Genomic DNA, 24,796 nt, shown 5'->3' on the forward strand with positions numbered 1-24,796 from the left:
TAGGCTACTGGTTCAGGAAACAGTCCTCATCCTCCATAAAATGCGCTGCACACATCTGAATATTTGGGTTGAACTGTTCTGGAACAGTGTTGTAAATAAAACTTAACCTCTGATTTCTAGTTGTGTCCTCTTTTTGGAAGGCCAAACAAAGTAGTTTCACTTTCACAACAAAACACAGCGTCTCCACAACATGGTGCCAGTAGCAACAGAGAGAAACAAAGTTACACCTTCTTTCTTTGCGTGAACATTTGGGCGGCGTTATGCAGATCTTCCCACATCGTGACGTAGATATCCTTTATCTGACTCCTTTATCTTGCTATGGCTAATTTTATAGTTTACATCTTATGTATCCTAAATACACACGATTAAATAATATTTGACATGTTTTTGCATAATTTAGCAAAATTACAGTGCAATCGATAATGTTTTTTCCATCAGGAAATAGTGAATATTTAACTGAATTCATGCACAGCTGAATTGGACATAGGCAGGACAGGAAGAGAGTATGTGTGTATAAAGGCACAAATAGCATAAAGAGTTGTAAGAAGAAGATGATAACTGTCCTTGTTTAAATCGCAGGTGGGGAATGGAGGAGCACACACTGGACCAGCTGGTAAGTATAGCAGGTAAATATCTTCAGGGACAGATGAGGAGGACCAGGAATGCTCACTGGGATTCGCAGAGATCAGGTAAGTGAGTCTTTCCTTGTTTAAGGCCAGATTTCATTCATTCATTAATTTCATTTCATTTCCTTTCATACATTAAAAATGGCAAGCCAAAAATATAAATACAAATTTAAAGCAAAACTGAAACCTCTCTCATTCCTCACAAATCCAAATGTGTACATTTTGTGCATGTTTTGTGTGCTTGCCGTTAATTACATTATATAAGTGGTTTTGGAATAGAAATTGCAGCACGTTTCAGATGCTTAAAAAAAAAATCCTTAACTTGTATTCTTGTATGCTTATACAATTGTAAAACAATAAAAGAAGCTATAACATGTTGAAGTTTGTCCTATTTTTAAAACCATCCCTGGGACATGAAAGTGCCGAAAGCCTTCCTTATGTATAAATATATTTAATGTAGTTTGATGTAAATAAAGTACGTATAATTCCCACTTGAGTGCAAGTTTCACCTGAAGGCCAGATAATTGTGCAGCATGAGAATGCATGCATGCATGTGTGTGCATGCTAAGTAAGATGCAATCATGGAGATGCACAAATGTCATGGATAAACAGAGACTGTGTGAGAGAAGGGGAGATGTCTGCTGCTTTGTGGGAGCAAACAGAACATTTGAAATATTTATACATTTCACTATTTTCTAAACCAGCAAAACTCGATGTCGCAGTGCTGAAGTGTTCTGGATGGTGGCCAGAATGCTGCTAACAGGTTGTGGTTGTGAGTTGTTTGTGGTTTGCCATGCAGTTGCTAAACTAAAGCTAGAATTACAGCTTATTGACCATTGTCAGGTTAAAATCATAACACTGATCTGAACTCTAAATGACCATTTTATCTGTGTAGTTGTAACACTTAAAAAAAAAGGGCACAATGTACTGTTTTAATTTGAATGATTATTATTATTATTATTATTTATTTTATTTTTTTTGCAGATGTTTTATCAGATGTTTAATGTCAGTAAAATTAATGGAAAATGTCTTGATAATGAGCTGCCAGTACTTTTTCTGTTATTTTACAGATTTATTTCTTACAGTGTAGCTTATTTAAAAATATCAAATTCTTTAAAATAGTTAGATAAAGAAATTTGGTGTTTTTACATTTAATTGAGAGTGAATGTAAAGACCTTACAGGAAATGATGAGGAGAAGAATGAGGAACAGGATCAGTATACAACCAAAAATAAAGCATTGCAACATGGTATTGAAATAAATAGATGTTACATCCATACTGTATGTTGCTTTTGTACCTTATTGATTATAAATCATCACATCTCTGAACGGCAGGTTTGTGGGACCCGCAGGTGACTGATGCAAGTGTGCAACCAAATAATCAATACTAAAAAGAAAGGGAGGGTCAAAGTTTAAGAATCAGTCATTGAAAAACCCACATTGATAAACAATGTGAATATCTGATGCTTTTACGACAATAAATGCATTTTGTTTATGGTCTAAGAAATACAAACATACTCTTGAAAACAGAGCTAATTTCTCAAAGAGAGAAGCAAAGGTGAGTTTTTTTAGAGGAATATTAATTACATCAGTCTACACACTCTTTTACTCTTCACTTGTTATTCTTTTCATTATAAATAATGATGGATGGGTGGGAGGTATGATCTTTAGAGACAATGTCTCTAAAGTCACAAAGGTCTGTGAATCACACTTATTGCAATATAGCATATTTTTTCAAAGCATTTACTGTGCATGCCATATTGGGTAAACACACAAACATGAACACAATACTCTGCTTTCATGGTGTTTTTCTGAATTGTTGTCCAGATGCTGCATGCTAGTAAAATGTACAAGCCCAGCATTTCTCAGTCCGGTTACATCATGGGCATCCATGTGTCAGACTAAGTAACTGTCTGTCCTGGCCTCGGGCAAAAACTGTTTAGATGAGTCAATATTCATTGTCAATTTATGTCAGTGTGATATTAGCCCTGATATTCTGAATCACTGTTTAAAGTCGAATGAAATTATAATCGAAAGGTAACTTATGAGCAGTGCTTGAAATCTACTGTACCTGGAGAGCTTTGGTCACTCAGCAGTGCAATAATGGAATTTCTTTTGCCTTTGCAACTGCAATGGGAAAATGTCGTGGATAACGAATTCACTCCATATCTCTCTCAAACAAGCATTCACACACACATAGCACAAATTGGACATTGTGAGTGTGTGTCTAAACTACTTTGACACACTAATATTTCTGTAAGCCAGTAGTTGATGCTTTATCAGTCAATAGCACACACAGAGAGATTTGCCGTTGCCATTTGAATATAACAACTGCATCTGTATAGTAAAAATCATTTACACTGATCTGTTCTTACATAGGTAAAACACTTTCCACAATGTATAAAATCAACACTCACAGATGACAAACTTGTTTGTGTTGACTGTGATATTGGTTGACCAATATTATATATTTATATTATTTAGTGTACAGTATACATTATTATTATTATTAGTCAACTAATGAGATTTTTTTTAAAGGCTGATTCTTAAGGTCTTTTTCTTAAGACATTTTTGTTCTGCCCTTCAACACCAAAACATATTTTGATTGTAACAGTTAAATGCACTAGTAAATTTCACAATTACAAAGAAACAACAAGTAACACATTGACTTAAAAGTGAAATTTTGAAGTAAAAAGAATGGAATTTATTTATTTACTTATCTTGGACACCCATAATAATTTCATTTTCTTTTAATCATTTTGTTTACAGCTTAGAAAAATTATTTTTAGAGTGTGGTTGTTGCACAAACATTACAAATGTATTACATTTATAATAAATTTTTTTATGCATAATTTTTACATTTCTCACAAAATACACCAAAATTTGAGTGATATTAGAATTGATAAAATTTACTACTAGAAAGTTTGCTGTTTGTTCAATAGAGTGGGGGAATGTCAGAATCCGGAAGAGTAATTTGCCACGGGTTCCTTCGAGATTTTCCTATAGAGTGGGGGAACTATGACGTCACTCTGTAGGCGGATCAGCTGTTAGCATGACACTGGTTCCCTCAACAAAAGCCTATAGGATTTTTCCATGGGCTTTTGGATTATCACAAAAAAGTAAGTTCTGTGTTCAGCCATAGTTCATAAAACTTACACGTTTTGTCCATCAAGATAATCTTCACAAAATAATATAACTTTGATGAAATTTGAAGCCTAAATAAAAGCACCAGAACTTAAAAGCTAAACTTAGGCTATAAACAAACTACAGCACCACGGTCCCTCGCCTTCAGCGATACCACCACCAGGTTTCCCACAACTTTTTCAAACTTATTTGAATGTGTTCAGTGAAAAGGATATACTCTGTATATGAATTTCAATCCATGCTACATGAACCTTTTCATATAAACTGGAATAAATACAAAACTACAGCCAAACTTAAACTAAAATGAGACATTAATAATAAATGGTATAGTGGATAAATGAAATAATCATGATGAAAGGACATATGAAAGCATGTATTTCGAAATAAGGTGCATTAAAATTCAATAAATCCTTGATTAATATGAATGTTTTAATTAAAAATGTGTCTCCACATACTATTCAATAAAATTCTGGTGCATTTAATCTTTTAAATAACAGCAGAGTGAGTGAGTTTTTGGATATAGTAAGAATAAACTTATTTTAGTGAATAAAGTACCACATTTCAGCTTTGTTAGGGTGGGTATACACAAAATGTTATTTTATCATTGCTTCTAGGAAATCCTCATACGCTTTCTAACAGCTTCATGTGGCCTTAAACATTTAAATTTAACGTGACTTTAAGCATTATGCATTGTTAAAATTTCACTTTCACCGTAACTAAGCTGGTAAATGTGGTGTTTACATGGAATAATCATAATGTTTACCTTATGGTACGAACCCAGTCTCTCCACATCAGTAGGAAAGTGTTAAAACGAGCATCTTCCATCTGAAGACTTGTGTTGCATTTCAGGACAAAACAAAAAAAACATTTTGGAACAACAATATAAAATGCGGGAAACTATTTGACATTTACGGATTTTGCAAACGCTTTTATCCAAAGCGACTTACAATGCATTCAGCATTTTTCACCTAACATGTGCTCCCTGGGAATCAAATCCACAACGTTTTGCACTGCTAACGCAATGCTCTACCACTGAGCCACAGGAACACCATTTATTTGTTGAACACTATTTATTGGTTATTCTACAATTAATTGTATTACAAATTCGGCGTGATGATGTTGAATGCCACAGACAGCGCCTGTAGTCAAAATCATGCTCTTTAGTCAGCGAGTCACTACAATCACCAGCCACAACTTACACCAGATCACGTTAGCCTGAGTGAACTGTTTGCTACAGCAATGATGTCTTTGCTATAGCAACGAACGCTACTTGGGGAAATCGTGGCCTGATGGTTAGAGAATTTGACTCCTAACCCTAAGGTTGTGGGTTCGAGTCTCGGGCCGGCAATACCACGACTGAGGTGCCCTTGAGCAAGGTACCAAACCCCCAACTGCTCCCTGGGTGCTGCAGCATAAAATGGCTGCCCACTGCTGTTAGTGTGTGCACTTTGGATGGGTTAAATGCAGAGCACGAATTCTGAGTATGGGTCATGACACTATAAATAGTCACTATAAATCTAGTAATCATCTGATTATCAGTAAAACCTTGCACTCTTATTTCAAGGTTGTTGTTGTTAATGCTGTGTTAATATTTTACCAGTTTTTTTAACATTCGGTTCAATGACATTGTTAGAACACATTTATCATTCAATGGAACTGTGTGTATGCTTTAGACACTTACATTTTTGCTTAGTCCATGCAATAAATGCGCAACCTACGACTGCTCAGGTAATGTCGTCGGCATGACCGAGAGCCATTGAAAAACTACAGAAAAGCAAAACTACTTCACTTTAGCATTACTGGCCACGAGTACTAAGGATAGATCACACATCAACTACGTCAGTGAGATGAACGGAGCGCAAGCGCAATCCTGTGACAGTCACAGGCAGTAAATAATGGAGCGTGTGAAGGAGAGATGCAAGGCATGAACACTGTTCAAGGTCTCCATTAATTCATGCTTGTAGTAATTTAATGTGTATATATTTTGAAAGCTTTGAATCGTAATAGAAATTGCAATGCATTCCATTCTTAGCATTTTATATTGATTACTGTCCAAAATCGATGATTCACCATTCAAAAATCATGTTTCAAGACAATAACATATGCATCGTCAGGGTTTGTAATCGATGCATCGATAAAACGAGTGAATCATTACACCCCTAATACTCATCTTTGCTTCAGTCAATCTACCTACCCTAGCCATACCAGTCAATAAACCTGCTATTTCATTCACTAACCTGTTGTCTCCGGCTTGATCTGTGACAGAAGACAGTTACCTCCTTGGATCCCAGACCTCCCACAGATGTCCTCGAGGAGCTGGTGAATGCACTCCATTCCACTCTCATGCCAGCAACAGCTCCTCAATCTACCTCTGTCAGTCCCATGGCCATGCCTCCTTCCTATGTGGGTGATGCAGCTGAGTGTGGCGGCTTTCTCCTTCAAGCTATTTATCGAAATGCAGCCGTAGAACTTCACGACCGAGCGCACGAAGGTAGCCTTTCTGATTTCTCTCCTTTCTGGCAGAGCATTAACGTGAGCAAAGGCAATATGGAATGCCAATAACCTCATAATCAATTCTTATGAAGCGTTTACTAACCATTTCAAGGAAGTGTTTGGGCTATGGAGGAATACATCCAGGAGGCTCTTTCTCATGGTTTCATTCGTCCCTCCACATCACCGGCCGCATTCAGTTTCTTCTTCGTGGGCAAAAAGGACAGGGCTTGAGGCCATGTATTGATTACTGTGTGTTAAACTCCCAGACTGTGAAGCATCCTTATCCACTTCTCCTGTTCCCTGCCGCTCTCAAGGAACTCCGTTCACGTGTCACATCTTCTCAAAACTGGACCTGCGGAGCCCATTCAACCTCATTCGAATCCAGGAAGGCGATGAATGGAAGACGGCCTTCATTACTATGAATACCTCGTTATGGCGTATAGCCTTTCCAATGCCCCGTCTGTCTTCCAGGGATTTGGGATTTGGGTACGTTATCGGCCAGGAGGGAATTCAAATGGACCAAGGAAAGGTAAGCCCAAGCCCTCTTTGCTCTGAGGTAAGCTCAAGTCCCTGTCCTGGAACCCCAGCTCCCACAAAGCATTCGAACAACTCAAGACCGCCTTCAGCACGGCCTCTATCCTTCGTCATCCCAATACTCAAGTCCCGTTTGTGGTGGAAGTGGACGCATCCTCCACCGGGGTTGGGGCCGTGCTGTCACAACTGTATGGTGAGCCTCCATGCCTCCAGCCTTGCTTATACTACTCCAAGAAACTGACCCCAGCGGAGCAAAACTTGAAGAGTGGCGGCACTGGCTGGAGGGAGCTATTCATCCCTTTACAGTTGTTACGGACCACAAGAACCTAAATTCCCGTCAAGCCCGCTGGGCACTGTTCTTCACCAGGTTTCACTTCACCATCACTTACCAGTCTGGCAACTGTAACTGTAAGGCAGACGCATTGTCACAAATGCACTCACCAGATGTACCCTCTGAACCTGAGCCAATTCTCCCTCCAGCCCTAATTGTAAGTCCCATTGTATGGAATATCAACAAGGACACCCAAGCCGCCACTCTCACTGAACCAGCTCTGCTTAGAGGCCCAGAAGAGAAGACGTATGTTCCCACATCTCAATGACTACCCCTTCTTGGCTCAGTTCACAATGTACCGGGCTCTGGAAATCCAGGCAGCCAACAGACCCTCTCGCTCCTCCAAGCTCGGTACTGGTGGCCCAGTATGTCCCGTGATGTCATCAGGTATGTCAGAGGGTACTCAGTCTGTGCCATGTCTAAATCTCCTCATCACCTCCCCGTGGGGAAGCTCATGCCACTGCCCATACCTCAGCGGCCCTGGTCTCACATTGAGATCGATTTCGTAACTTCGACTTACCCAACTGTGAAGGCAACACCTGCGTTCTAGTGGCAGTAGATCGCTTCTCAAAAGCCTGCAGACTGATTCCCCTCAAAGAATTACCCATGGTGCTAGAAACTGCAGAGTCCCTCTTCACACATGTCTTCAGGAATTATGGAATCCCAGAGGATATAGTCTCGGACCAGGGCCCGCAATTCTTTTCCCACGTTTGGAAAGCATTTTTTCAACTGCTAGGGATCCCAATGAGCTCGTCCTCCAGTTATCATCCCCAGACTAACAGTCAGACTGAGCGTAAGATCCAGGAACTCGGGCATTACCTCCTGGCATACTGCCAAGATGACTGGCACAGCTGGGCCTGCTTCCTCCCATGGGCTGAGTATGCACAAAACTCCACCAGACACACACATTTCCAGTGCATACTCAGCTACCAACCCCCACTATTCCAGTGGACTGAAAAACCATCAGAGGTCCCAGCTGTGGAGTACTGGTTCCAAGGGAGTGAGAGTGTGTGGGACTCAGTTCATGTCCACCTTCAACATGCAGTGTGGAGGCACAAAACCTTTGCTGACGACCGGAGTTCCTCGACTCCCATTTACCAGCCTGGAGACCAAGTATGGCTATCAACCCGGGATCTGCGCCTCCGCCTGCCTTGCAAGAAGCTGAATCCCCACTACATTGTTCCATTCCCGATACAGAGGCAGATAAATGAGGTCACCTACCAGCTCCAACTCCCACCCAGGTACAGAATTCACCCCACCTTTCACGTATCCCTCCTAAAACCCTTCTCTCCTTCTGCACCAGAATTCACAGAGCCAGCTGAGCCTTCTCCTCCAGAGATCCTCAAACAGCCATCCATTTACCAGGTCAAGAAAAAGCTGGATTCGTGGCGGCGGGGCGGCTGGCTAGAATACCCGGTAGATTGGGAAGGATATGGATCAGAGGAAAGATCCTGGGTGGCCCAGGACGTCGTTCTTGACCCCATACTGCTAGAAGAGTTCCATCAGACCTATCCTAATAGTCCCACACCCAGTGTTACTATGTTATTGGTACCTTTCTGGGCCTTGAACGTGGTAGGACCCTTGCTGTCTGTGGAGGGCCAGAAAGGTCTTATGGGTTTGGAATGACATGAGGGTGATTAATTAATGACAGAATTTTCATTTTTGGGCAAACTATCCCTTTAATTTCTGTAAATAGCAGTTAATATGCAAAAGCAAGTATGTTGACCAGTCTCCCGTGTCTTGCTTATTATATAAAGATAAAGGGTTGCTAATGTGCATTATTTAAAATGCATCATTCTTAATCTGAAAGAAATTACTGTCAAATTGCTTTAATACACCTAAATTTATTGGGAGTTAATCAATTTAGTTTCCACTACACAAGGTATGTAAGTAATCTTATTTCCAATATGTGGAACCACTGTCCACATAAACGTTTAAATCAAATTAAACCAAAGTCTTAATATGAGTGTGTTTTCTAATTATATCAGTAATAAATTATAGGGATACATGTTTGCAAGTACTGCATAAGTTTGATATACTACATACAGTATGAGCGAAAAAGTGCATGTGTATTTGTATGCATTGTTCATGTGCATGCATTTGGTATACATGAGGTCATTAAATTAACATTGGTTACAGTGTTCCTACTGTTTCAAGCAAATGTACATGCAGTACTTTCTGCTAAAGTCACACATGCGTAAGCAACCTCTGTCCTTCATGTGCATATGTGTGTTTATATTGGGTCATGCCAATCTCAGGAGAAATCCATATGGCTCCTGCCCTGCAGTTGTGCCTTTCGGGTCAATGTCACGAAGGTTTGTAAAAGACAAAGTAGTGAACAGAAGGAGAAATTAAACTTAACTTTCAGGGAAAATAAAAGCATGCTGGACAAAAATAGATTTGATTTGTGGAGTTACTATTTTTTTTATTATTATTATAATTTTATCTAGAGCTTAATTCACTGCATCACTCAAGATTTTTTTTTCTGCTTGTTAAGTTAATGTAAACTACATGAATCTTTTTATTGACAGTGGTCAATTTGGACCCAGCTAACAAAAATAAGTTCTAAGAATATTCTACTTACATTTCCATTTAGTTATAAAAGCTATGAAAACTTTATATCTGCTAAAGTTAAAAAAAAAAAATAGAAAAGACCAGAAAACTCTGAACAAATGTTCTATCAACATTACTGGAATAATGTTTAACAGTAGAACCACCACGGGTTGAATTTTACCCATGGCTGTTTTTCAAATGTACATAACAGATTTAAAATAAAACAAGTCTCACAGTCATTGACTTTTACAAAAATTATGTAATTTACAATCCAATGTTGTTAAAAATCATTTAGATAAAACCAGATAAAAAAACAGAGCATTTATACGTAAGGAATAATTGACGACGGGACGTTGAATTATTAGAAAAATAATGCACACCCGAGGTGGTGATGCAGCCAAGATGCGAAGCGGAGTTTCCAAAATAACCCAGCAGTTTTTAGAGTGTGGAAAATTTCAGTGAACACTCAAATTAATGTGCTTGTAGAATATCTCAGCTTTGTTCAGAGGTGGTAAATTTGTATCTGGTATATCTGATTCAAATCTCTTTAGGTTTTTAAAAGAAAAAACAAAATGTGCTACATTACCTAAGAACTGGAAAGAAGATGAAAAAAAATATATAGAAAGGCTGGAAGGGAAAATGAAATAATAGTATGAACAAGATGCTTGTTATGGTGTGAAAGTGTTAGAGAGCTCAGGAATCAAGTCATGAGAGATTGATGTGAGGGACAGGAGATGAGAGAACTGGATGGAGAAATATTAGAAGCCAGAGTAGAAGAGACACGAGTACATGCATTCAAGCATGAGACTCTTGCTCTTGTTTCAGTTTGTTCAGTTCATTTATGACAGTGGCAGAGAGACAGAGAGGGTTTGAATGTTCTCAGAAATACAATAAGCAACATTCAGACATTAGATTTCCAGATAAAGCTGGAATTAAACCCTTGGAGAAGAACAGGAAGGTTAATTCTGCTTCTGTCTGCGAGCCGACCCACTTAAGATGGGACCTCACATACAAAGACAGTCAGAGCAAGCGTGAGACATTGTGTCTGGATGTTATGACAAAACACCAAATGAGTCTCCGTGAACGGCTGAGCGGTAGCTAAAACTGGGTCTATGACATCATAATCATCTCAAATTAAAAGAACAGTTCTATTTTGAAAAGACACTTATTTGTCACCCTCATGTCATTACAAACCTCTATGATTAGGATCTTTCTGCTGTCGCACACAAAATTAGACATTTTAAACAATATAAATGCTGCTCATTCCCATACAACTGGTTGGAAATAAAATGCCTTAAAAGTATTTTTATGCCTTTTGCACCATATTCCAAGTCTTCTGAAACGTGTAATAGTTTTGGGAGGAAAAGACTGAAATTCTCTTTTGCTTTTACAGGATTTCCTTTTAAACCATTTTCACTCATAAATAGTAGTAAATTTCACAAATAATTACAAAAAAAAAAATGCAACACATTGATTTAAACATTACATTTTGAAGTAGAAAGACTGAAGTAGTATTTTCTTGTACAGTGCATAATAATCCAATAATCTTTGTTTTATTTATAACTTTCATAAATCATTTTTACTTTGTAGCTATCAAATCTCATTTGCACATTTCAAAGTTATTCACAGGTTTAAAATAACATGAGGGTGAAAACTAAGAAAAAAAACACTTAGAAATTGCTAGTAAATGTCACAAATAATTAACAAACATTAATTTAACATGAAATTTTGAAGTAGAAAGACTGAAATATTTTTTTTACAACTTTTAAATATATATTTTGACTTCTATTTTAAAATCTCTTGCATGTTCCAGAGTAGACAATGACATAATTCTTATTTTAGGTTAACTGTCCCTCACTGTAAAAATTATTTTTCAAAGTTGTAAATAAAACAACAATTACTGGAGTATGTTTAAAACAAAATAGCCTACTATTTCGGTTTTTCTCTACTTCAAAATTTAACATGTAATTCAGTGTTACCCATTCAAGCCAGCGAATGATCACCCCTTGCTGGCCGGACTAAAAGTAGCTGCAGCAGCAAGCTATATTTTCAGAAACGGTCTCCCACCAGTGCACAGACGAACTCAGGGGCGCCCCCAAGGGGTGGCCAGGGGTGGCCACGGCCACCCCTGTGGCCACCCCTAGGATGATTTGCAGTGGCTACTATTAATTTAAATCTATTTTAAATCTATTAATTTTAGATCTATATAATTTATATATCATTTAATATAGTTACTATCACACGAAGAGTGACGTTTTTTCTCCAGAAGTCTGCATAATTGCAAATGTGACATTGATTTCATACAACAGTTCAATAAACAAGAAGTTAATATCAAGAGTTTTACGTTTTAGACAACATATTCACTTTTTGTGCTCTATTTCTAAAAACAAAAATCATTCCAAACACAGCCACTGTTTTGCGTCTCTGAGCAACATGATAGTGTTTCGTTCCTGAATGAATCAACCGTTTAAATGATTCGGTTCAATCGCAATGACTCACTTATTAACAGTGACTCGCTGCCACCTACTGGCTGTTTTAATTTCACAATTAAGGTACCATTTCATTTTTTAAACAATTTCAAACATCAGTTTTCAATGTTTTATGTTTAAAATATCAAAACATTATTTATTAATTTGTAACTCCAGGTTAAAGTATTCCATGTCCCTCAGAGCTCCATTAAACAGTGTGTAAAAACCTCTAAATGGCACTTCAGATGCAGTTTCTGTTTTCTCTGCATTGCAAAGATCAACTTTGTTGACACTGATTGCATTTGCTTGGTAACAGCCCAAATGCAAGTGTCTGACTTAAAAGATGGTGCACACTTTTAGAAAAAAAAATGGCGTAAAGTTAAAAAAAAAAAAGCCTCAGCTGTCAGCACACTTAGAAATAAGATATCAGCACAATAACACACACAGCAAAATATTGTCTAATTTTTCGTTATCGATAAAATCCCAGAAATCACAGAGATATCATTTTTTTTTGTCAATATTGCAAACCCTTTATATATTTATTTATTTATTGATGTGCCACCCCAAGATTTACTGTGGCCTCATCTGGCCACCCCTATTAAAATTTTCTGGGGGCGCCACTGACCAGACTCTGGCCTGCTTGGCTTTAGTGAGGGACCAGACTCTGGCCTGCTTGGCTTTAGTGAGGGACCAGACTCTGGCCTGCTTAGCTTTAGTGAGGGACCAGACTCTGGCCTGCTTAGCTTTAGTGAGGGACCAGACTCTGGCCTGCTTAGCTTTAGTGAGGGACCAGACTCTGACTACTGCATGCAGCAGCTGCATTCGTAGTCAGCGCCTTAATGAAGCTGCTCTAGAGCTAGACAAGATGAGCGTTTGAGGTTAAAAAGTATATAAATGTAATTTTTTTTAGAAAATGACCGATCGTTTTGCTAGATAAGACCCTTCTTCTTCGGCTGGATTTAGAGCTGTTTAAAAGCTGCATTTAAACTGCATTTTGAAAGTTCAAACTCGCGGGTACCATAGAAGTCCACTATATGGAGAAAATTCCTGAAATATTTTCCTCACAAAACATAATTTCTTTACGACTGGAGAAAGAAAGACATGAACATCTTGGATGACAAGGGGATGAGTACATTATCTGTAAATTTTTGTTCTGGAAGTGAACTACAGTTTCGCAGTTTAATAGAACAAGACAGAGTACCAAGAGAATCCATCATAGGTCTCTCTGTGGGGATTAAGTTTGGGTTTAAACTGCTTATTTCTATTCTGAGATTTTCCCTCAGAACCTTTCTGGGTCATGTTTACATGTGCACCAAAACTTTGGATTGTCAGATCGAGGGTCTGTCACAGTCATAACACAAAAGTACACACACACTCTTTTGACCGCAAGTATGCGACAGGACTGGCGCCGTCTCCGCAGAGCTCACACCTCGCACAGTGACAGTGTTAGCTGAGAGAGCCAACGAGAGAATGAGTCAGTGAAGGAGTGTAACTGGTTGACTTCAGGGCGGGAACACAGGCACCCCTTCTGTAGTGATGCATCCAGTCACAAAGGAACAAATGGATTTTGTACTAGAAAAATACATAAGAAAGATATAATTTGAGGAAGAACCTTGTTTTGTGATCAACTCAAGGGGTTTTCAAACTTGAAAAAGGACCTTCAAATGTGATGATCCCCTTTTTGAGGGAACCAAATATTGTCCCATATACAGACTCATTTATTCTCTTGAGAAAATGTTTATACGAAAATACTGTATGTTGTTTGTACAATTAAGTATTTACCTTTTAATATTGCCACTCTAATGAAATCTAAAGCAAATCTTGGAATAATGTCTGAAAAATAGAAAAGTATTTTTTCTGCACTAGCAAAAAAATAATAATAATAATTTTTTTTCTTATGCACTAGCTCCTACCTAAGATTAAATATTGTTACAAAATAATGTAAGCAGCTTTACAGAGTATCCATGGAAAGATAAAGCAAAACATTTATAAATGTCAACATTTATACATTTAAATATAAGTATTCCAAAAAAAAAAAAAAAAAAAAACTATGACTGTAGAAACCACAAGGGGCTGCTAGTGGTCTGTCGATTTAATTTCCTGTTGTAGGCAATCTTCTGTTCAGTTATTTGATGCATTTTATTGCTAACTAATGTATATTTAAGTTTTTTTTTAATATTATTTTTAATGCATTTGTTAATGTGTCTTTCTGAAATCAGATCTTTGTAGAAGTTCATAACAAAGTGATTTTGCAGCTAGTGTCATTTAAGTTTGGAATTCTGAAAGTATGCTTTCATAGCACACTTAATCTTTTATGTCAAAAGATTTTTCATTAAATGACCCCTTTGAAAGTGGTTTTCCTCTCATGGAATTTGTTGTGAGTAAAAGTTAGATACACAGTAGATAGACAGAGATAGATAGATATAGATAATCATTTATTTTACTAAATTATCTATTTTATAACTAATAAATGGTTTCTGGATTAGTGGATAGTGAGTGAGTGGGGTTAAAGGAATAGATTACCCCAAAATAAATAAAAAAAATGCTATGGAAGTCTATATTCAAAATATCTTCTTTTGGATGTAGCTGAAGAAATAAATTCATTCAGATTTGGAATAACTTGAGAGTGCGTAAATGATGACAGATGTTTCAGGTGAACTACCCCTTTAATTTATGAGAAAATATTGAAAATGAGCTCCATGAAACTATTCAGGTCAAGTGATTTGGTATAAAAGCACTGAAATAAACTCCAAATTCATCTTGACATGATTTTATCTTTAGACGTTATTTGAAACTAAAAATAGAGGCAGTAATTTGCAGAAAACACTATAGAATTGAGTTCAGTGTGCTGAAAAAAAAGTATGATGATGCCATTTATGTAATTTCTATGTATCTATTTTGGAAAATCATGTGAAGGGCCTGTTATCTGTCTTATCTTGCCTCTCAGGGGGGATTGCACTAATGACCACAAATAAGGAAAAGTGGTACCTACCAATGCCAACGTTTTATTTACTCAGTTTTGGATTAAAAGTACCAGAGAGCTATAGGACAACAGCATTGCCTTATGTAACATCTCCATCTGGTGTTTTTCTAGGGTAGCACACTTTTAAAATATCTCCCTTTAAACACGTTCTCAGTTGTATACTTCACATCACATTTAATCATCACAAATAAATATGATTATTATGGATATATTATGGATTGGTTGTACATATATTTGTATTTGTATTCAGGTTTTCATGCTATTATTTTTAGATTCCTAAATATCCAACATAAAACTTTTTGTTTACATAATATATATGTGTGTATTGTGTATATTACTATGTATATATAAATACATACATATGTGTATACTATATATTTGAAAAATATGTATGTGTGTGTGTGTGTGTGTAATATATACATTTATATATAATATAAATAATATAATTATGAATATATACACATGTAAATATTTATTACATTTATAGGCCAACATGTATGTGTGTGCATTTATATATACATATTATACAGTACACACAAATATATTATGGGGAATCAATTTAATATTTTTACATTAACAATGTAATCAATATTCTGTTTATTAAAGCCAAGTATGAATCTCATCAAGTTAGTGTTTTAAGCATTTTACATTTATTCCAAAATAATAACTGAAGGCAGTAACAATTTAGACAGTATATTTTATCTGTAAACTTATGTTCAGTTATTCTTTTTAATAGTTAACTTTTAACTATTTTTGAACTATTTGCTACATCAGTCATCAAAGCTCAGTAAATACTGGTCACAGACACAGAGAAGGCCTACTTTATATTTCACCAAGATGATTACTCACTAAACACTTCCACAGATCATGTTTTCAGGCCATTTTAAGTCTTATTTTGATGTACCAAAGTGATAATATCTAAATGTGTATGTTGTTTACTTTTTTAAAAGGACCTTCCCATTAACACCATTATATCAGGTGTGCGACTTCATGCAGCGCCGAGCAGACCTATCTGCGAGAGGACCTGCTTGCAGTCAGGGGAGGAATTGAAAGTGGAGACATGAAGTCCGACACTCTCTGCTCCTGGTAGTGATGCTTTCACGGAGTTTGCATATTCTTATCAGAGATGAAGTGAATAACATGCAATATTTGTTAAATGCACAGACGTTTCAGAAATGTTTTCATGAGCAACAGAAACACTTTTTATATACTGCTTAATACAACTCCATCTGGACATAATTACTGATTATAATTACTTTTACTGTCTTTTTATGCGTTGAGTATCGCGCTGTGTAAACATAAAACCATGTCTGCATTTGTGATCAGAAAAAAACAACAAACAACAAGCCTACTCTCCTGCTCAGAACTCGCGTTTGAATATTCATTGATAAATTATTTAAATATAAAAAAAATGTACTTACAGGCTGTGAGTCAGAAGTGCCAGACTGTCCTTGCAAAGTTTGAACTGCCTCACTTTATAGAAACAAACATTGTGCCAGAGACACATTGTAGGCTACTGGTTCAGGAAACAGTCCTCATCCTCCATAAAATGCGCAGCACACATCTGAATATTTGGGTTGAACTTTTCTGGAGCAGTGTTGTAAATACAACTTAACCACTGATTTCTAGTCGTGTCCTCTTTTGGAAGAACAAACAAAGTAGTTTCGCTTTCACAAGAAACACACAGCGACTTCACAACATTGTAGCGGCAGCAACAGCGAGAATAAAAGTTATGCCTTCTTTCTTTGCGTGAACATTTGGGGGTGTTATGCAAATCTTCCCACATAGTGACGTAGAGATTTTGGGGGGTGTTTAAACGAGCCGTTTTAGGAGGAAGTGGACGAGACTTAACTTTTATAAAGAATATCTCTTTGGATTTGAGATTTTAGTCTTTGCAACTTCACAGATCTTCTTTATGCACCAAGAGCTTATAACACTCCAAAGAGAAAGGAAAAATTTAAATTGCATCATATGAACCCTTTCAAGTAACCTAATTCTGCGGGAAAACCGCGGACTTGGCGATACTGGCTGTGACTCTGTGTTGCTTCAAGCGCATCATTATGCACACCGGATGTACATATTGTAAGTTTTTTGTGCCACACTGTATTTGTTTTGTCCTATCGTATCTATCATATGTTGTTGCCTTATTAAATAATATGCTATACATTTAAAAGAACTGTATTTTAATTTTATAGTTCTTATATATAAATACATTCATGAATGTTTTTAATGAATGGATTTTATAATAATACAAATAGCAATGTGTGATATTTTACCATATTTATTGCAACACTTTTATTTGTTCCCCACAAAATATTGATTTTTTCACTAAATGTTTGGATTTCTGAAATTATTGTGCACTGATTTTTCTAGAATAACTTTTGCTAACGAATTATCCACTAACCTAGTTTATGATAATTTTTTGTCATAGATTATCAATATGCATAGACCTATATTTTTTTTCCATATTTATTGTTTATTTTATTTTTCTTTATAATGAAGTAGTCTGTATCTAGTAGATTGTGAAAGAATGATTATCAGTTCCACACACAGAGATATATAAATTCTACATTTATTTAAATGTGGAAGAAATGCATGACTATGGCTGAAACATGACGTGACTTCACTGTTATATGTAGCAAAGTTTCTGTGTGCTCCACTGACTACAACAGGGGCCCTGTTGATCTAGTGCGGCACTGTTGCAGCGGCGGTCGCTCTTTGCATTTGATGGGTTGAAACTAGTGCCGTCAATCGATTAAAAAAAATTACTAACTAATTAATCCCACATTTTTCTCTGAAGTGATTCCAACCAAACATTAAAGTTTTTAAATATACTTTAATATTCAAATTAATGTAGTAACAACATAAAAACTGTCTATTTTTAATTTGTTTAATGACATCTTTTTTTTATGACTGAAGGCCCGTATCACCAATACTACTGATGTCTCTAGGAATAGTTTTTTGCTTATTATTTAACCATTGAATATAGTAATTCAACATTCAGTATAATTGAGAGCTATCAATTTTAATATTTATTAGACTTAAAAAAAGTGAACTTCAAACAATCTTTACATAAAACCATTATAATAATAGTCATATTTACCTTTGCCCTTTAGAAAGTAGGAAATATACAGAAATTGAATAACATTATCAAACACTAAATTCTAAATTAACTAAAGGTCAATCCTTAAAGCTACAAAAGTTATTGCTTTCCATTTTTTTTTTTTTTTTTGATTAACAGACATCACAGCATCTGGTTATTAGGTTATTTTAGCGGCTTTAAGAGCTCCGGCTGCTGAACACAGGGGCGTTGCACAAGATCCCGGGCCCTATGCATAGGCAGTCTTGATGGGCCCCCAAATGTGAAAAGGTAACTTTGTTTCGGTAAGCCAAACTTTTCTCTGTTTTAATTGGTTGCAAGTGTGATTTCTATATTGCCAGCACCTTTGAACTGCTACAGGTGAGTCTAATTACAAATTAAAGGAGCATCACATGCTTGAAATACAATTAATTCTGAAGATTCTGAAAAGGTGCCAATAATTTTGTCCATTCCATTTTTGGAAATCTGTGTAGAATGTCTCAGATTTGACTTTCTTCCTTCAGCTTGAATACCAAAGCATTTGTAATTAATGCAGGGGTCCCTATCTCTCTCTCTCTATATATATATGTACATTTTTTGAAAACTGGTTGAATTGTTTTATTTCAGATTTGTGAACTCAATTTCAAAGTAAGTATTTATACATTTTTACAAGTAGCATCATGTACTATGTCTATGTTTAGATCACAGAAAAAGTGAGGATAAGAACACACACACACGTTTATGTATACTCAGTGCTGGTTCTTTGATGAGATAACTTCCATTAAAATTAGTATAAAGCTCAAAATGAGTGCAGCTTAGGGTTTGCAGTAACAATCTGACAATGACAACAGCATGAAAACAAAATAAGAGTGGCAATAGTCTTTCATTAAACATCTCTGACTATTATACTATCATTTGTCCTCAATAAATACCTTTTAAAATAGGAAAATGTTAATAAATACCAATAACAAACACACATATTCAACCATATAACACTGACAACAGCAGCAAACTTTCCTTTCATGAAAATAAAAATCAGCGTAAAGCACATATAAAAACATTCAGCTGGTTATATAAATGGAAGAGACAATGTCTACCTCGAGCATTAAATGTATAAATAATTTTGTACTTTACAGTTTAGTTTAGTTAAAAATGTTACTTGTGCCCAAGCTGGCATGACAAAGGCACAGATACATATATTTCTCTCTGAATCTGAGCCCCATTCAGTAATTTCTTCAGAATGCAAGTCATATTATAGCATATGTGCTTCTTTGCCACAAAGTCACACACAAAAATAAATAAATATACTGTATGTTACTCAAATTAAAGATAGTCCTTCAACTTTTGGCTTGCCAATAGTAAGATATATCAACAGACATATTATTAAGGAAAGGAAGCATGAAATGATGCGAAAGGAATCAAAACTAACAACAGGAAAAAAGTTGGATTGTCATCAACAAACAACAAATGATCTTTGCATGTGGTGGGCTGTAGAGATACAAAATAAAGATACATATTAAAATGAAAACTAAAGAAACCAAAAACTCAACACTGAAAAATATGAACCATCAGTGATCTGGAAAGAATGACCCAGACCTTGTGCATGAAACACTAAGCATAACTGTCTCAAAATATCTGGGCATCTGTGAATATGGACCAGAACCGAGGAAATTTTGTTCTGTGCTCTTGAACGAGGTGTTTTGAGCCAACTTCATTTACAACAGGGCTAATGTGTGTGTATAAACAGCGTATGTGTGAATTATTGCATGTGTAGGTGAGTGTGTGTGAGAGAAAGAGAGATTACAAAGCTGATCTAGCTATGATTATTTTGACTGCTGATCACGTTTCTGCCAGGAGGGGCAATATGTATTGAGTCCAGGATTGGCCGCAGCACCTGACCAAATGGCCTGAGAGAGAGAGAGAGAGAGAGAGAGAGAGAGAGAGAGAGAGAGAGAGAGAGCATGAAGTACTGTGAAAATCACACAGATCTTCTTACATAAATTTTCAGCATTGGAAATGTGACAGTTGAAAATGAGAGAACATCACAGTTATACAATCGCCAATGAGTGAAATTCAGAAAAATGGTCAAGGTCACATTTCACTAGAAAATAAACATTTTCAATAGAAAATAAACTGCATGAAGAAAATGAAGCCTATTTTAGGACCATTAAATGGACAATTCAGCCAAAAATTTAAATTTTGTCAATCACGTAAAAGATCCAGAACCTCTATGAAATACATAAAAGACTTTTTTTTTTTTTTGGAAAATGTCTTAGTGGCTGTTGTCTATACAATGAAAGTCACTGGAATCCAATGTTGTTTTGGGCCCTTTTGACTCTAAAGGAATAACTCACAAAAAAAATAAATAAATAAATGTAGTCACTTTGAGGCCATCCAGGATGTAGATTTGTTTCTTCATCAGAACAGATTTGGAGAAATGTAGCATTACATCACTTGCTCATCAATGGATCCTCTGCTGTGAATGGGTGCCGTCAGAATAAGAGTCCAAACTGTCTTTGAGTCCAGTCCATGAATTGTACGACACAACGTCATGAATTGAATGAACCATCTTGTAAAGCAAAAAGACGTTTTTGACATCAAACATTGCTTCCGGCTAAAATACGAGTCCTCTATCCCTTATAATACTTTATCCAGTGAAAAAGTAATCTATTCAAATCAGGAGAGAAATATGCAAACATCAAGCACTGTTTACAAGCCAAAACAGTTCTGAATAACTATGTTGGTGGATTTTGATGTGAGAGAGCAACAGGGGATGAATTTTTTCACTAGAGGAAACATTATTATGGATTAAAGACTAGTATTTTGACCAGAAATGATGCCTTAATGCTGGGTTTGTTTCTTACAAACACACAGCTTTTCTCTTTGAAAGATGTTAACTGATGGACTGGAGTGGTGTGGATTACTTGTGGATTATTGTGATGTTTTTATCAGCTGTTTGGACTCTCATTCTGACGGCACCCATTCACTGCAAAGGATCCATTGATGAGCAAATGATGAAATGTTACATTCCTCAAAGCTGTTCTGATGAAGAAACAAACTCCTATACATCTTGGATGGCCTGAGGATGAGTAAACTTTCAGCATGATTTCATTTTTGGGTGAACTATTCCTTTAATCGTATGGATAAAAACATTATTAAAACATTTCACAGAATAAAAATCACACAGATTTTGAACGTCATGAAGGTGTCAAAGATTTTTTTTGCATTGCCACATTATTTTCCATATATTTAACCACTTTTCCCTCAATTTTTATTACCATAATCCATACAGACATTTCAGTTTTTGTTTACACTTTTGTAAAGCAGTATTTTCACCTTTTATAATAAAGATACACACTGAAAAAAATAGTGTGGAAAAAATTTTCTCTCAGAAATAATGCTTCATTCACAACTTCAAAACAAAAAATTTGCAATGCAGATCTCAAGCTATTAATTTATTCTCTGAATGTAGTTACTAAATATTACCGTATCAGGTGGAAATAAAAATAACACTGGAAATCTTCTTGAAATAGCGTACTCACGTGGAGAGCACTTCAGAGGGCAAATCTGTGATATAGGAGGGAATTTTATTGCCAGTGAGAAACTGGGCCACCTCATTAGTGAACGTGTTACAGTTGTGTTCAAACAATCTGTATTTGTCACCACTGCAGAGAGAGATAGAGACCAGATTTAAACCAAGCAATGCATATAAAGCAAATGTTTATACAGTACAAAAACTTTATAAGTACTTTATAGCTACTGGAAAAAACGAATACATCATTTTATTTTTAATAATAAACAACTGTCAGATACACCTACTCACCTATATGTTGTCTCTCCAAGTGAGGACAGATAATCCATAAAGATCTCCTCTGTCACCTCTGTGTTTCCCAGCTGCACCACTGTGTCTGGAGGTCCGAGCATTGTCCCACCCTGTAAACACACATACACAGTGTGGTACACAGTGTCCTTGTAGCCGCCATAGAAAAAAATGCACCTCTTGAGAACAATCATGCTCCAAGGCCTTTAAATCTCAACATGCTATTATCCAAAAATAATGTGCTCAGATGTGCTGTTCAAAGCTTCACATGGATGGCAATAAACATGTAAACTGAGGGCTCACAAACAGCACAATATGGAATACACTAAGTATATTTTTGGGCTACTCTTTGAAGTGCTTGTCGATTTTACCGGTGGGCAACTAGAGATCCCAGCACCACCATAGAAGAATTCCTCTCCATAGACCACAATAGATGTGTGCCTGTTTAGACATATGATCATACAGGAAAAGCATAGAATTACATAACTAGACCATAATGTATAATATGCAGATATTAAATAACAATTCACTTACCAAATCCCATCAAGCTGTTTTCCTGTAAGAAAAAATATGTTTTATAAACCATACAATTATAGATATTATAGGTATTTCATATGTTCCTCATAAGTTATTAATAATTTTGTTTTGTTTATATTATTAAGATATAAGTATTAGGACTGTTATGGTTTGAACCACTCAAATAGTTACATTATGTTCAATTTAATGAATCTTCATTGTCATAATTGCTAACACCGGCACGTGATTGATTACAATAAAGAACACCGTGTTCTAAAAGAGTTTGTTTTTATAAATAATTCTAGATAACTGTGAGAACCAAATCAACAGGTCAAGATTAATATAGATGTTACGGTTATGTGAATAAAAGATTTTGTTGATAAAAGTGTTTTTATCAACAAAACCGGACGCAAATTTACAATAGTCGAATTTGTGATGGCTCTTTTAAATATTCATAAGCAAACCATTTGCCATTGGACAGTAGCGACAAAACGTCAGTATTACATTATTTATAATCAAGAACTTAGCCAATCAACGTTAGAATTACTTCATTAAAATTCAGTGGCTGAGATTTGTCGTTGGAAGGTTGCCAGGCAACGACAGCACGATGGAATATAAATGAGCTAAACCTTCTTCATGGTAGGATTGGAAATTTCGCGGAGCTCACCAATGTAACGGTAAAGATATACTGTCTGTGTCACTCACCTAACATTATCGGGCTGAGCTGTCGGGCCATCCCCCTCGACAGGTCATAAATGAAGAGCTGCACTCCGAACGTCGAGTCGTGCTGCTCCATGTTTGTGATGCTGAGAGCGGCTGATTAACGTTAGCCTGTCTGCGGCGGAGATGATTACGACAGTCTGAACTCTCAGGTTTGAAATTTCTAAAACAGTTTATGTGTATTGGACTTTCTGAGAATCGATGGCATTAGGAGGGTCTGATTAAAAAATACTGCAAAACTGCTTTAAAACGATAGCCAGATAAATAGGCTCTGTCCGTCCAAGTCTTCAATGAAGAAGCGCACGACAGCGCCATCTAGCGAATGAGAAAGCGTTTACGTCACGGTCACGACATAGTGACCACATTACTGACCACCGTCGAATAAAACTAAACTATAAAATCCACAACAACTGGATGACCTGTAATCCTTCCTTACTGTATTTCTTAATCCATATTCTTTTATTGATTGTATAGTCTGGCAAATCTTATGATATATAACTTATGTTTTTGAGATCAGCTTTGACTGTTGAGATCAGAGAAAAGAAGAGCCAATTCCTCCAGAAGAACTCAGAACAAAGAAGTTTTTATAAAGATTTTTATATATATATATATATTTAAGAAAATATGTCTTCAAAGAACGTTTTGCTAACATTCCCATGAAGCTTTTTTTATTTTATTTTTTTTATGCGAAAAGAACATTTTATCATTTTGCAAACATTGTGGGAAAGTTTTATTCTTAAACAGGGTAAAAAATGTGGAACGAACATCCATCTAAAATGTTTCGGAAAAACTTTCCATGGGTGATGTATAAAAATGTTTTTGTGCTAACATTTTGAGAACAGTAGGCTACTGAAGAACAGATCATTTTGAACAAACATTCTATTAACGTTACTGAAAGAATGTTGTTCATAACTTTGACTTTCTCAAAATGTTGAAAACATTCCCTCTTTTCTCAAAAAAAATTTAAATAAATAATTTATAGGTTGAACAATCCTATAATGAGACTGGTTAATTTTCAAGTAAAATCGTTTGAACGTTAAAAACATGGCTTTGTAGCTACAGTCGAAGCCAAAAATATCGGCACCCTTGGTAAATAAGATCAAAAAAGGCTGTGAAAATTCATCTGCATTGTCAATCCTTTTGGTCTTTTATTTAAAAATTCACACAAATGTATCCTTTCATTGGATAATAAGAATTTAAAATGGGGGGAAATATCATTATGAAATAAATGTTTTTCTCTAATACACATTGGCCACAATTGACTGCACCCTTTTATTCAGTACTTTTTGAAACCTCCATTAGCCAGTTTAACAGCTCTAAATGTTCTCCTATAATGCCTGATGAGGTTAGAGAACACCTGACAAGAGATCAGAGACATTTCTTCATCCAGAATCACTCCAGATCACTCCCTTCAGATTCCCAGCTCCATGATGGTGCTTCTTCTCTTCAGTTCACCACACTCATTTTCGGTAGGGTTCAGGTCAGAGGACTGGAATGGCTATAGCAGAAGCTTGGTTTTGAGCTCAGTGA

General features: G+C 36.2%; 1 protein-coding gene across 1 annotated transcript; it reads right to left on the minus strand.

Annotated features, from left to right (window-relative positions):
* Positions 1–18,342: 18,342 nt before the first annotated feature.
* Positions 18,343–23,564, minus strand: LOC109107083 (desumoylating isopeptidase 1-like). Its single transcript, XM_019120351.2, has 6 exons — positions 23,252–23,564; positions 22,565–22,586; positions 22,402–22,471; positions 22,034–22,143; positions 21,753–21,875; positions 18,343–20,117 (listed from the first exon to the last, which is right to left on the minus strand). Exons 1-6 carry the CDS (start codon positions 23,340–23,342, stop codon positions 20,024–20,026), a joined length of 510 nt encoding a protein of 169 aa, XP_018975896.1. The 5' UTR covers positions 23,343–23,564; the 3' UTR covers positions 18,343–20,023.
* Positions 23,565–24,796: the final 1,232 nt, after the last annotated feature.

This window comes from Cyprinus carpio, chromosome A3 (genome assembly GCF_018340385.1).
Source record: "Cyprinus carpio isolate SPL01 chromosome A3, ASM1834038v1, whole genome shotgun sequence".
Taxonomy (NCBI): domain Eukaryota; kingdom Metazoa; phylum Chordata; class Actinopteri; order Cypriniformes; family Cyprinidae; genus Cyprinus; species Cyprinus carpio.